We start from the raw sequence: 15,016 nt of genomic DNA, 5'->3' as shown, positions 1-15,016 counted from the left end.
TATATACTTTAAAAGGATGAATTTTATGGTATGTGAATTATATTTAAAAAAACAACAGACAGGGGAAATTTTATCTTACAGATATAAATGTTTAATATATAAAATATTTATGAAGAATGTACTATAAAAAAAGTTCAGTATCTAGATTCTACAAGTAAATAGTCAAAGGAGCTGTACCAGGTACAAAAGTTTTTTATAGCAATCCACTCTGCTTGTTTTTCCCCCTAGAATTTCCAAGTCCTCAAGACAGGAGAGAATAAAATGAGGGGATACATCCTTGTAATGGGTACTGAGGGAAAATGAGGGTGGGATCTCTGTCTCAGGAACATCTTAGGGTGCTGATCCATACAAGGGTTTATTGAGCAATAGCCATGTACTTCGTACTCTGAAAAAACATGGCATGTCATCAGTACATCTTTCCGTGAAAAGATGTTCTCTGCGCCCTTGGTTTGCCATTATTTGAGTACCTAGCTAGTTTCTACTACTATTCCATAAGTTCCTGGGGCACAGGGACTATTCTCTGATTTATTTCCCAGTGTACCCAGAACCCAGGATATGTTCAATAATTACTGTCAAATGTATGAATTCAAGATACAAGGCTGGGAGTTGGAAGAGAGATGCAAAATGTAGGGCTTTCAGTGAGGCCCCTTGTCACCCACTGGACAGATGATGAGAGGATCCATGTTCTTCCCTCCATCATGTGTCCCAGGGCTGAAGACAGGTTGAAGGGGCCCAGAGGAGGAGAAGCTGGTGAATGTGTAGATGTGCGATTTGGCTGTCACATTGTAAAAGGAAATGTCCCCAGCCTCATAGTCCAGGAAGATGCCCACACGCCTTGGGGGCTCCCTCATCCGCAGGCGGGTTGGGGGAAATGTGGATGCCTGGTACTCATTTCGCTTCATCATCATCACCACCCAGTAGCCATTCTCTGGTGACAGAGCCATGTTCCCCTTTCTGCTTGTGGATGCCTTGCAGATGCCCAGGACCCACCCTGTCTTGTCGCCCACCTCCACTTCCCAGTAATGGCGGCCAGAGAGGAAGCTTGGAGAGCCCAGGGCAAAGATGCAGCTATCAAATCTTTCCGGACTGTCAGGCATACGATTCCACTTGTTTCCAAGTCGAGCACTCTTCAGGTCATCAGAGACTATAAGGTTGGGGTGGGCAGTTTCTGCATCCAGAAACACATTAACTGCAGAGAGAATTAGAATACCTAGCTGGAGTCAATGGGCAACATCCCCGTAGGTTCTCCCCACCTCCAGGAAGCATGGACAGGGCCATTCTTCTGGAACCGGGGGCAGCACAGGGACCCATCAGGCCAAGGCACTCACTTTGATCTGGGCACTTACCAGCATGTGCCTGAGCATCAATCAGTTCTGGAACTACAAAGAAAAAGGAGAAAAAATCCTGTGCATTCCCACTCAGAGGGCTAAATCTACCTTGATCCCCACAACAAGGAAAGACAAGAACCCCTATGCTCAGGGCCCTGATTCCTCTGCTTGGATATAACCCCATTCCTCCCAGGCACCTGGACCTCTCTGGTCTGGTGAGCTGACCCAGCTAAAGGAGTCTTACACATAGCCTGTGAGGACCTGTCATCACCTTTCTCTTTCCTTTGTTACAGATGTTTTTCTCTCTTCTAAATAATGCCCAGAAATCAGTAGCGTAAGGGAGTATCACAATAACTCCTGCTCAGCACATATTACCACCACCATACTTACCATTGAAAGTTTCCATTTCTGAACGCAGGGTTTCTAAAGGAGAAAGAGAGCTAGAGTTAGTTCCCCAGCTAGGGACAGTTTGGGGGGGCTGAAGGCAGAGTCAGAAGACCATGAGAGATGGAGAAGGGATGCCTGGGGGCTCTGGACTACATGGACCTCTGGGAGGAAGCGAGTGGGCACCTCCTGTCTTTCCCCAAGCCCACCTACCTGAGAAATGCTTCATGCTCTTCTCCACAAACTCTGATTTCTGGTGGAGCAGGTGGATCTTTTCTTTCACCTCTAGAGGGGTGGTCCATGGCTCAGGGACAGTCACTGTCTTGGCTCTGGAGACAAAAGACTGTTGTCCAGAGAGGGCTGGAGCATGGAAAGGCCCAAGCTCCCATAAAGTGGAAGGGAGGTACAGCCTCTACAGGGCACACCCCGCTCAACCTGGGCTTTGTAAAGAAAGTCCTCCCTGGACTTCAAGTTCAACACACTGGTTCTCAACTTTGCCCATGGATTTGCATCACCTGGGGAGCTTTTAAAAGCACTGATGTTAAACCCACAATGAGTTTTAATAATGGCCTTAAAATGCTTCTGATATTGAAATGCTCAGCCCAGAATGATCTATGTCAAATTAATTACACTTCCTGAGTCATTTTATTTCAGTAGAAAGATAATAGATGAGGGGAATGATAATAGATGAGGGGAAAAACACAATGAGACACTACTTCACACCTATTAAGATGGCTGTTGTTAAAAAATAGCCCTGGCCAGTAGTAGCTCAGTTGGTTAGGGCATCATCCCGATGCGCCAAGGTTGCAGATTTGATCCCCAGTCAGGGCACACAAGAATCAACCAATGAAGGCATAAATAAGTGGGGCAGCAAATCAATGTTTCACTCTCTCTCTCCCTTCCTCTCTCTGAAATCAATAAATAAACATTTTTTTAAAAAGAAAAAACAAGTGTTGGTAAGGATGTAGAGAGATTTGAACGCTTGTGCATTGCTGGTGGGAATGTGAAATGGTGCAGAAACTGGGAAATGTGGTGGTTCCTCAAAAAAACTAAACATAGAATTACCACAGGATAAACTCTACTTCTGGGTATATACCCAGAAGAGTTGAAAGCAGAGAATCAAACAGACATATCTCTACCAATATTAATAGCATTATTCACAATATCTAAAAGGTGGAAGCAATACAAGTGTCCATTGGTGGGAGAATGGATAAACAAAATTTGGTATATATATACCGTGGGGTATTATTCAGCCTTAAAAAAGGAATGAAATTCTGACACGTGCTCCTACAGCGTATAGACACTATGCTAAATGAAATAAGCTAAACACAGAAGTACAAATATTTTATGATTCCACTTCTATGAGGTAGGTAGTGTAGTCAAATTCACAAAGAGAATGTAGAGGGGGTTACTAGGCGCTGGGGTTGGGGGAGATGAGAGCTGTTTAATGGGATGAAGTTTCCCTTTGGGAAGATGAAAAAGTTCTGGAGATGGAGGGTGGGGATGGCCGCATAACAATGTGAATGTACTTAATATTACCTAACGTACATTTGAAAATGTGAAAACGGTAAATTTTATGTTATTTCAGCTTTAGTTCATCTGCCAGGGCCTGGACAGCAGGATTCTGTAAAGCTGCAGGGATGACCGTAGCGTCCAGCCTGCCCTCCCTGCCTGCTGGGCTTAGTTAGCAGCTGCACTCCTGGACGGCGCTGCCCTCCCTGCAGACAGTTCTCATGAGGTGAACTGCTCAGGACAGTCTACTAGGGAGGTTTCTTAGGAAGCCACCATCAATGGCAGGCTGTGTTCATTCTTTCCAGTCTTCAACCCCATGTTCTCCCTCCTGATCACACTCTTGTTCTCCTTACACAAATCCAGAAAGGCCTTAGGTAGCTGCAGGAAATGGGAGGAGCTCGGGGAGGAGTCCCAGACCCAGGGTTGGGAATGTCTCCCTTCTAGAACTGCCTCCCCAAATGCTTCCTGCAGGACACCCAAGGGATCACCAGGGGACCTCTCGGTTGGTTACCTGTGCAGGGTGACTCCGATGTCCTAGGAGAGAAAAGAGGGAAGCTCTCCATTACTAATCTCCCAGGGGCTGCACTAACTACTGGCCTCTCTTTCTGGTTCCCAGGGCATCAGCAAAACTGGGGCCTCTCTCCCAATTCTAATTCTGACTCCCCAAGGTGGCAGCCCAGCTGTGGCCTGCAATAGAACTGCACCCAAGCCCTGCTGATCTCTTCTGGGAGATGCCTGGAGATCCCCTGGATTCTGGGCCACTTTGGGCTCCTTAAAGGTCACCAAAGGGATCTGGGCACAAGAGGTATTGTGGGTCACCAAGTCCCACCCTTGGCCCCAAGGACCTCACCCACTGGCTTGGGCAGAGCTGATGTCCATGCTAGGAGCCCATGTCATCTTACTGGGTACAGTGGGCAGGGCAAGGCCAGGTTCAACTACACTCACCTGCATAAGCTCCCATTCTTGCTGGCACTGCTTGGCCTCCAGCTCCTCAATCAGCTTGTTGAGAAGGGCAACGTCCCTGGACACTTGGGTGTCATATGTCTCCCTGACCTGGCCAATGGTCTGGCCCAGCTTCTCCAGCCAGGCCACAAAGAGCCTCTCTTGCTGCTCCAGAAACTGGCACAACTGCTCCAACTGGTACCTGACTCTCTGCTTCTGGATTTCAGTTTGTTTCTGGGAACAGGACAGGGAGGTATAGGGGTCTCTGCAATAAGGTGAATTTGTGTGCCCAGGGAATCCCCAGAAGCCCACCTCCTGGAAGTGGATAAGAAGCAGGCTTTCTTGGCCTTTTAGAGGCCTGCATTCCAGAGCAGGAGGCAAAATGGACCAGAACCTTCCACAACAGACTAAGGGTGGAAGGGACTGGCTCTTAGAAAATGCCCTAAAACCTGTTGTTACGGGTTAAATTGTGTTCCCTCTAAAATTCATATCTTAAATTTCTAACCCCAGTACCTGAGAATATGATCTTATTTGGAAACAGGGTTTTTGCAGATGTAATTAGTTAAGATGAGGTCATACTGGAGTGGGGTAGGCCACTGGAGTGGGAAAATTTGGACATAGACACAAACACAAGGAGAACACCATGTGAAGAGACACAGGGAGAAGAAAGACATCTACAAGTTAAGGAGAGAGGCCTGGAACATGTCCTTCCCTCATGGCCCTCAGAAGGAACCAGTGCTGCCAAGACCTTGATTTCAGACTTCTAGCCTCCAGAACGGCAAGAGAATAAATTTCTGTGGTTTAAGCTACCCGGTTGGTGGTATTTTGTTATAGCAGCCACAGGACACTAAAATGTTACCTTCTTCTTTTCTTGAAAGCTAGTGTGAGAATGGCATATACCTGGGCTCATAAATGGAGATTATGACCACCAATCTCTCCAGAATGTAAACTTTTCTCCACTCCCTGCCCCTGCCCCAAGTGCTGGCATGCAGAAGGTTCTCAATATGGCTCTGAGTGGGGTAGTCAGTCCATTTATTCGAATGTAAATGATCTTGACTTCCACTGCTGTTGCACACTGGCCAACCATTAGCTCTCTTGCCATTTCCCATCATCAGTAGGACGCCTCTATGGAGAGGTGAAGTGGCTCTAGAGCACCTTTTCCTTTCTCCAAAGAGGGTGAAGGCCCTTTAGATCCAATAAGACTGGACTTAAGAAGTCTCATCATTTTTGGCTCAAAAGGACAGGACTAACTTTAGTTCTTTTGGACCAAAAGTGCCTCCTCACCTTTTGTTGTTGTTGATGGTAGTAGCATTGACTTTTTTCTTTAAAGGACAGGTCAGTTGTCTTGTTCAGTGGCCTATATTCTAAAATTGTCTGATAATTTTGCTCATGATTAAATTCAGGCTAAGCATTGTGGGCAAGAATACCACATATTTAATGCTGTGGTCTTCCTAGCACATCTCATGGGGAGGCAAAGAATGTCTAGTTTGTCCATCACCATTATTGCAATACTAGGATTGGTCACTTGATGAAGGAGGTGTCTACCAGATCTCTCCACTGTAAATATACATGTTTCCTTTATAGTTATTAAGTAATTCATGGAGTGTACTTTGAGAGTGTGTAAATATCCTGTACTCCAAGGACCTTCTAAAGATGTTAGCATTAGTTGATGATCCCTGTTGGTGTCAGCTTTATATTGGTGGTTGTATAATGGAAATTTCTATTTCAATTATTCTTCACTACTTGTTTTAGCTGGCATTCTGCTATAAGGAAGAACTTTCCCTTCCTCTTACCTATTACTAAAAAAAATTTTTGTTATTATTGAAAGAAGGGAGGAGGAGAAGGAGAAATTCTGAAAACGGCATCTGATTTTCACAGGGACCCGTGTCACCGTGAGTTTCTTAGGTGAAGGCTGGACCCTCTTGTTCCCCTGGTTTCCCTGAGCAGCTCAGGTTCTTGACTCACCCTTCTCAGGGGCCATCCCTGACTCGTGTTCCGTCCAAAACTTCTTAGCCACAAATTCTAAGTGGCTAAATTCTAAGCCACTACAATTTAGGAGTTTCCCAAAAGTCAGATGCCTGGGCTAATGTCACCCTCCTCCCATCCTTTTTTACCTTTGCCTGTTTCCCATTGTGATGTGATGGGTCCCAACATAAGTTTGGGTCCCAGAGAGGAGGATGGGATCCAACCAACAGAAATGTATCAGATAAATTGAGGCTCTGTGGGGTAGGTGCCTTTACTTGCAGGTAAAATGGAAACAATTTACGCATCCAAGAGGCTGGACACCAGCTCCACAGAGGAAGGCCAATAATTTGTGGCATTGCAAAACCATGGTTTTATTTTTATTGATTTTTTAATTTTTTTTAAATCCTCACTCAAGGATATTTGTCCAATGCTTTTCAGAGAGAGTGGAAGGGTGAGAGAGACAGAGACAGAGAGACAGAGACATCAATGTGAGAGAGAAACATCGATTGGTTGCCTCCTGCTCGCCCACCAACCAGGGCCGGGGATCGAGCCTGCAGCCGAGGTTCGTGCCCGTGGCTGGAATCAACCCTGGGCCCCTTCAGTGCGCGGGCTGACGCTCTAACCACTGAGCCAAACCGGCCAGGGTGCAAAACCATGGTTTTAAAGAAAATATACTTTAGCCTGGCCAGGCGTGGCCCAGCAGTTGAGCGTTGGCCTAGGATCCAGGCGATCAGGGTTCGATTCCCGGTCAGGGCACATGCCCGGGTTGTGGGCTCAATCAATGACTCTCTCATCATTGATGTTTCTATCTCTCTCTCTCCCTCTCCTTTCCTCTCTCTGAAATCAATAAAGACATATTTAAAAAAATAAAATAAAATATAGAAAGAAAATATGCTTTAACCATTTGGCAATACTGTTTGCCCTAGCTGGTTTGGCTCAGTGGTTAGAGCGTCAGCCTGTGGACTGAAGGGTCTTGGGTTCAATTCCAGTCAAGGACCTCAGTTGCAGGCTTGATCCCTGGCCCCAGTCGGGGGCGTGCGGGAGGCCACCAATTGATGTGTCTCTCTCACATCGATGTCTCTCTCTCTCTCCCCCTTCCACTCTGAAAAGCAATGGAAAAAATATCCTCAAGTGAGGATTTAAAAAATTAAAGATCAGTATGGTTTTAGTAAAAAAATAAAATGGACAACAATGATAAAAGCAATAAAGAGGAGTATTCAAAGTTGAAAAGTCTCTCCTTCCTTTTCCTCAATCCCCTCCCTCAGCCACAGCCACTGGCATTAGTTTCTCTAAACCATTTTGTGGTGAGTATGAGAGAGTGTGACAGGGTCCTTGGAGATGTCCCTTCTTGTGGTGGGTGGTCCCCCTCTACAAGGACAAGCTCATGTTTGGACACCCATTACCTCCCCCTGCCCCCCCCCCCCCCCCCCCCCCCCCGCGCCAAGAGCAGGTAATTCTAAATATATGATCAGCTTTGCTTCCCTATGAACCAGAACAGAACCTCGGGGACCCGTTTACTCTCCACCCCTCCCTCCTGCAGGGGTGCACCCAGGTAAGGACTGGCCATAGATCGCCCTTGGCCTTACCAGGTACTTCTCAGTGTTCTTATCCCCCTGAGATCTCTGCTCTTCTCCAAATCTTCTCAACTCCTTCAGATGCTCCAGCTGCTTCCGAATTTGCTCCTGGACAAAGAGCACTTGTTGAAACTTAAACTTGGCTCCTGCTATCTTTAATTGGTGCCAGCTTTAGAGGGGAACATCTGCTTCAGGGAGTAAAGCTGAGGGTGCTGCGGCGAAGAGCAAAGGGAGGGATGCCCAGGAAAGAGAAAGAATGAATCCATCCCACCACGGGAAGCAGAGGCAAGAAAGAGAAATTCCTAATGACCTCCTGTGAGCACCTGGGTTCAGCCACACCTGAAGCGAGGCCCGTGGACCTCTGAGCTGCATGAACTGGTAACTTTTCTCTTTGCTGTCCTGGTTTGTATTGTGTTTTTGCCATTTGCAGCTCAAGAATGGTGGCTAGTGCACCAACTTCTAGTGTCATTGGGAAAATGAAGCAAGCTCCCACACGTCCACGTACTCAGCAGAGAAGGGCCCCAGGCAGGAAGCCCTACCTTGTAGTCTAGGGCAGCTTCCTCGATGGGGCGCACCCGGTGGCCTCGGTGCTCCTGACTCAGGCTGCAGATGAGGCAGATAGGCTCCCCATGGTCCTCGCAGAAGAGCAGCTGGACCTGCTTCATGTGACGCTCACATTGCGGCAGGGGATTTGGGCTCAGGCTGGCCACCTGCCGGCCCTCCTGCCGTTCAAGGCCTCCAGAGCTCTTCCCTGGGAGTGAGACCTGGCACCTGAGGCAGTTGGGCAAGCAATCACCTGAGGCCTTGGGATGCCTAGAAGCAACGGAGGCACTGCAGGTATGCACACAAGTGCCACCAACTGGATCTCCTTCCTGGGCCCGGCAGAGGGGACACACTTCATCCTGCAGCCTACCTGGGGACATAGCAGTGGAAAAATCTCCTGAGTGACAAAACCAAGATGTTACCAAGGGGTGATGCAAAAGCACAGCAGAGAAAGAGCCCACGCCTGGGACACGTGAGTTCTCCATTAGACTGTGGCCACTTCCTAGCTTGCCCCCCTCCAATTCCCCTCTAGCAAGGCAAGCAGACAAATCCCTGGGACTGACAGCTAAGGGCAAGATCTCATGAGACCTGGAATTCTTGGGCACTTATCCTAAAGAAAGGCCTTTTGCTGTAAATTCTATGCCTTCCTGCCACACATACACTGATCTAGCAGTTGATATAAAGACAGCAAGACATTTTGACTAGTGTTTGCTTTACCACTTAAAACCACCCAGGCTGCTCATTACTTTTGTAGGAACTTCTGGGAGACATTGACTAGCTCATAGCCAGACACTCAGCCCCTGCAGAGTCCATGGCTCATGGTGAGCCTTTGGGAAGTATGTGTTGAATAAAGGAACAAATGGACTACCTTTTTTTGTTGTTAATTCTCACTCAAGGATATTTTTAAAGATGGTGGGAGGGAGAGAGAGAAGCATATCGATGAGAGAGGGAGGAACATTGATGTGAGAGAGGCACATCGATTGGTTGCCTCCCACACACGCTCTGACCTGGGCCAGGATTGGAACCTACAACCCAGGTACATGCTTTTGACTGGGAATCAAAATCACGACCCTTTGGGCCCGGCTGGGCGTGGCTCAGGGGTTGAGCGTTGACCTGGGATCAAGGTGATCAGGGTTCGATTCCCGGTCAGGGCACATGCCCGGGTTGTGGGCTCCATCCCCATCCTCTCTCATCATTGATGTTTCTATCTCTCTCTCTCCGTCTCCCTTCCACACTCTGAAATCAATAAAGATATATTAAAAAAAAAAAAAATCACGACCCTTCGGTGTGCAGGCCAACGCTCTAACCACTGAGCAACACCAGCCAGGGCTGGACTACCTTTCACACCCAGGTTCAGGAAGCATTAAGTGAAAGTAAAGAAGGGGACTTTATAAGGCTAACAGGTATAATCTGCCATGACAACATATAGCTATAACTAGCTCTGCCCCAAGACCATAGCACAGCTTCACAAAGCAGAAATGATGGGCCCTGGCCGGGTAGCTCAGTTGGTTGCAGCATCGTCCCAATATGCCAAGGTTGTGGGTTCAATCCCCAGTCAGGGCACATAAATGCATAATCAACCAATAAATAAATAAAAATGCATAAATAAGTGGAACAACAAATCTCTCCCCCTCTCTCCCCCTCTCCCCCCAAATCAATAAACTTAAAAAATAAAAAAATAATAAAGCAGAAATAACAGGAGATCCAGGGAGAAACAGAAACACAATCCGTTAGTAACCTTTCACTTCCTCCTTTCACAGCGTCCCAGAAATTTATATCTGTAAGTGAGACTGCAAGAAGTCCCCCAATAACCATTCTCACTTCCTTCCTTTGCATTTGGTTGTGGCCATTTGACTACATTCTGGCTAAAGGGATGTAAATGGAGGTGTCATGACTAGCTTCTAGAAACTTCTGGAAACCTTCCCTAAGTGATACTATTCTCCTTTGTCTCTCTATCCTGCTTCCTGGAATGAGGATGCCACTATCTGAGACCATGAGCTTGAAAGCAAACTTGAACAGAAAAACAGCAGGAGCCTGGGCCCCTGGCCCATGGAGTACCACATCTGCCCTGGGCCACCTGCGAATCATCTGTGTGAAACAGGAACAAACTTCTGTCTTGTTTCAGTTACTGTTACTATGGTGTTTCTAACAAAACCCAACATAATCCTAATTTCTACCTCCTTAGTAAAAGAGACCTAGGGTTTTAGCCAACAGCTCTCCTCCCTGCCCAGAGAGAGACAAATGGCAGATTCTCAGCCCCATGACATACTGCCATGGGGTTACTGAGAGAAGGGAATATTTTTACCCAGTCTCTCCCAGATGCTCAAGCCAGGGTCCATGAAGCCCTTGGAATTCTAAAACAGGACTTCAGAATGTGTAAGAACTAACTGAAATTTCATGCAACATTTTGTGAAGATGTCCATATATTGATTATTTTTTCAGGATTCACAGCCTCCAACAGATTCTCAAAGGGTTGGGGACTTCAGGGGGCACCCAGGGACCCAGTCGCAAAAATATAGTAGCAGATAAAAAAAGGTCTGTGGAGGAATACCTGCACAGGCCACCATTCCTAAGGATACCAGGTCTTCTGGATTCTGGAGGCCTTTCTTACCTGAAGATGGAGAGACTTCTAGATTTGAAAACTCATGGAGCACACTGCCTGCCACCTCCTTCAAGGTCTCAAGGGCCTCTGGACCCTCAATGCCATTTTTCTCTGAGGGTGCAGTGGATTGTGGATGCTCCCAGGTCTTCTCCTCCCCAGCCAACAATACATTAGAAAGCATATTCCTGACTGCTCCCCCATCCAGGATCACAGAATTCTCTGGATTTCTGGAGCCTTTATCTGGAGCCACAGTAGCCCCTACATCCAGAGTGGCCACTTTGCTGGGGGTAGCTGCTAAATCCAGATTCTCACTTCTCATTTTCTCTTGAAGCAAAAGAATTTCTGGATTGGGGGGTTCTCTCTCTCCTGAGGAAATGGTAAATTCAAGACTTCTGGGTCGATTTTTTTTTGAAGGTGCACATGCTTCAGATATCTTGCATTCTTTCCTTCCTGGGGATCCAGCAAACGACCCACTGGAGAGTCCTTGGAGCCTCCCTGCAGAGCTGGCATTCCTGCGTAGCTTCACACTCACCCCTTGCACCTTGCTGGGGAATGGGTTTCTCCTGGGCGACAGAGTCCCGCCCCTGGCCCCTGGCTTGCTGAGCACATCCAGGCCCTCTGAGCCCTTCTGATCTCTCCGTTTGCCCTGAGGCCTCTTCTGGGGCCCCTTCCCAGCCTCGGGCTGGCTGGCTGCCCCATCACCACTTTGCTGCTGCCTGTCGCCTTCCAGGCCATCCGGTATCCTCAGGTTCTTGGGCTTATTCTCCCCAGAAGAACAAGACATTGCTGGACAGTCAGTGTCACTTTCTTGTATCTGACGTTCTGAAAAGACAAGGAGATGCAAAGACATGAAAATGTCAGGTGCTTAGGGCCAAGGGCTGGGAGAAGAGAGAGAAGAAAGAATCCCCTCAGAAATTAGAGTTCAGAACGTTCTAGACGATAGCAGTCAATTATCATTAAATAAGAACATACTATTTGCTATATATTTTTCAAATAGTGCTTTCAAACATTTTAGGCAGGAGAATTAGTTTCCAACAGAAGAATTTCAAAAACAGAATTCTTCATACATAAACTAAATAAAACCCTACTTTACTGGTATAAATTTGTGTGTGATTATAAAATCAATCAGTAAAAAATTCACTTATAAAATCAATCAATAAAGAATTAGGTGGAAACTAGACTTTTGGTGGTGAGCATGCTGTAGTGTATACAGATACCAAATTATAATGTACCCCATAAATTTATATATTAGCAACCAATGTTACTTCAATTAAAAACAAACACATAAATAAATAAAATTCTCCAGTAAAACAAAACTCAATTACATAAGCAAGGGGAAGAATAGATGTATTCATAATTGCAAAATAGTGGTAATCATTGAAGTGGGCGATGGGTACAGAAAGGCTTCATCATAGTACCCTCTATTCCTGAGTATGTTTGAAAATACATATCTAAAGGTTTTAAAGAAAAGCTTCGATACAGAAGGGAACAGCAAGGATGTGTACCTGTAGATCTTGACATCAGATAGAGTAGAAAAAGAAATCTCTACAGAAGATTTATAAACACAAGGGCTCTTTTTTTTTTTTGTAACCCTCTACTGAGGATATTCCCTCCATTGCTTTTTAGAGAGAGTGGGGGGGCGGGGAGAGGGAAACATTGATGCCCGGGTCAAGCCTGCAACCAAGGCATGTGCCCTTGGCCAGAACTGAACCTGGGCCCCCTTCAGTCCGCTGGCTGATGCTCTAACCACTGAGCCAAACCGGCCAGGGCAGCACAGTGCTCTCTTTTATGCTTTAGCCCAAATTCACATTATTGATGTAGTCCAAAAAACTCAAGAGAGTAATTTCATTTGAAGAGGGTCCTAGGCGGCATGCCCCCAGACAGGGTGAACAGAATTTCCACGCTGCCGTATGACATATTGGAAAGTTGTTAAGGGAGTAAATCCTAAGAGTTCTCATTTTACTATATGAGAAGATGAGTGTTGACTGAACCTATGTGGTAATCATTTCACAATATATGTAAATCATGCTGAACGCCTTAAACTTACACAGTACTGTAGGTCAATTATTTCTCAATAAAACTGGAAAAAAGAATTAAGGTGTTTGATCGGCACACAACTTTGAAATCGGGTTATGAGTTCAAAACTTCAAACAGTTAAAACTTCACAAAGTAATTCATTTCTGTTTTTGCCTTTGGTTTCATGAGGTGAAGAAAATCCTAACTCACACAGATAAGTAAGTGTAAATGGCAATTTGAAAAAAAAAAACAGCTTGCCTGGAAGTTTCAGGATACTGTTTAATAAAATGGAAATGACAGGAAAGGCTTAGTTCCAAGATTTACATAAAAAGGAGATCAAGTACACACTGTATTTTAAAATTTGGTTACTGATACATTTTAATATGAATGTTAGTCTTTTTAGTTAAAATTTTAATAAAATTTGAATAAAGTATTTGCTAATATTCTAAAGAATCCCTGATATATCATCCTGGGATATAATTTGAAAACGACTACTCTAATAAAGAAATGAAAATAACCTGTAATTAGCACCAAGTAGCTCTTATTAAAATTACTTTAAAGTTGTTTAAAACACTTTGCTGTTGGTTTTGTAGGAAAACGTAAGTTACTGAAACTGACTTAAGAGCTGGCGAGAAACCTTGAAGATGCTAATAACTGGATTTTAAAATGTGAAAAAGTAATTTAAAAATTCTATTCATCAAATTATTCTGGATTCGGATTATAATTGGTTTCGTTCTATCCCTCAAAGAGCAGAGATTTTTATGTTATTTAAACTATCCTACCACATAGAAACACATGAAAAGCATTTCTAATGTATTCTTAAAGTGTGGAAATAGAAGACAAATTCAAACACCAAAGACTCTTTTTAAAAACTGACCAGGTGTTAGCACCCCCCCCCAAAATCTTCAAAGTCTTTAAAAGCAGAAATCAAATAGGTCGCATTATTTGATCACAATGTAACAAAATCGGAAAGTACAGCAGAAGAACCAGAAGGAGGAAGGGAGAAAAGAAAAGATTAAAGGAAAGAAGAGAGAAAAAGGAAGGAAAGGAAACGGAGGGAGGGACAAGAGGAAGGAAGAGGGGAGAAAAAGGCCTCCTGACAGTCTTTAAATGCCTTTTAAAGCGCGTTAGGGAAGAGCTCAGCTGCAGGAGGGAAGGGGGCAGGTGCAGGTGGAAAAGGGTATGGGGGATAATTGGCGATGGGGAAAAAGAATAAGTAAATAAATAAAATTAAAGAACTCAAGCCCTGGCCGGGTAGCTCAGTTGGTTAGAGTGTTATCCCCATACGCCAAGGTTGAGGGTTCGATCCCTAGTCAGGGCACGTGCAAGAAACAACCAATCGATGCATAAATAGGTGGAACAACAAATCGATATTTCTCTCTCTCTCCTCTCTAAAATCAATCAATAAAATTTTCTTTAAACCCTCAAAACTGAAATGAGGTGGGTAACAATGAAAAGATTACCTATCAACCCTGTTAATATGATTGGCTAGCAAGCCATTTTTGCTCACCCAGATACTTGTCTGTGCGCAAGTGTTAATGAGAAATGACGTGAGGAATTCTCTAAGAACAGGCATCTAGCTCCTGCATCTCCCGATCCTTCCCGGAGTCAGAATCTCAGCTGCCCACTCCCCGCCACTGCCCTTTTTAAGCCATTGGGAGCCTTAGCTTTACTAATCCAGCTCCAAAGACCAGAGCAGGAAAAGGGACTTGCTTGGCCAAAGTCACTAATGTCATGGTAGACCTGGGACTCCTAGCCCCCAAGCCAGAGAGCACTGGTCTGAACACATGCTCATTCTTGCACCTTCCACCCCATCTCATGAACAGCCAGCAGAGAAGGGGACATGGGGTCCGCTTACCTGGGCCAATCGCCCTGTGGAGCTCCTCTGCCAGGAGGTGCTGGTTCATGGCCCTCAGGACCTGCAGGGTCAGTCGCACGGCAGACTTCTCCCCATAGTGGCTGAGTAGAAGAGCGGCCACCTTCACTGGCCTAGCTGTCTGGAGCTGGCCTCGGGGTATCCGGGGGTGCTCCTTCTCCAGGCTGGTGTTTTGCAGCTTGAACTTGAACTTCTCAAAGTCATAGGGCACCAGCTCCTCCAGGGAGTACAACAGGTGGTCACTAGGGGTCTTGGCCATGGTGTTGACCAGGAG

General features: G+C 45.7%; 1 protein-coding gene across 2 annotated transcripts; it reads right to left on the bottom strand.

Annotated features, from left to right (window-relative positions):
- Positions 1-469: 469 nt before the first annotated feature.
- On the bottom strand, positions 470-15,016 carry MEFV (MEFV innate immunity regulator, pyrin). Of its 2 annotated transcripts, none has more exons than XM_087815690.1 (10): positions 14,725-15,016; positions 10,860-11,672; positions 8,245-8,618; positions 7,718-7,813; positions 4,170-4,400; positions 3,736-3,758; positions 1,926-2,041; positions 1,719-1,751; positions 1,347-1,379; positions 470-1,189 (listed from the first exon to the last, which is right to left on the bottom strand). In XM_087815690.1, exons 1-10 carry the CDS (start codon positions 14,999-15,001, stop codon positions 636-638), a joined length of 2,550 nt encoding a protein of 849 aa, XP_087671816.1. In that variant the 5' UTR covers positions 15,002-15,016; the 3' UTR covers positions 470-635. The 2 variants fall into 2 exon arrangements, with proteins under 2 accessions (XP_087671816.1, XP_087671815.1); XM_087815689.1 differs by having other exon boundaries at positions 470-1,210; positions 14,725-15,001.

Source organism: Miniopterus natalensis, chromosome 3 (genome assembly GCF_054644295.1).
Source record: "Miniopterus natalensis isolate mMinNat1 chromosome 3, mMinNat1.hap1, whole genome shotgun sequence".
NCBI classification, from domain to species: domain Eukaryota; kingdom Metazoa; phylum Chordata; class Mammalia; order Chiroptera; family Miniopteridae; genus Miniopterus; species Miniopterus natalensis.
This window is presented reverse-complemented; position numbering and strand designations above follow the sequence as displayed.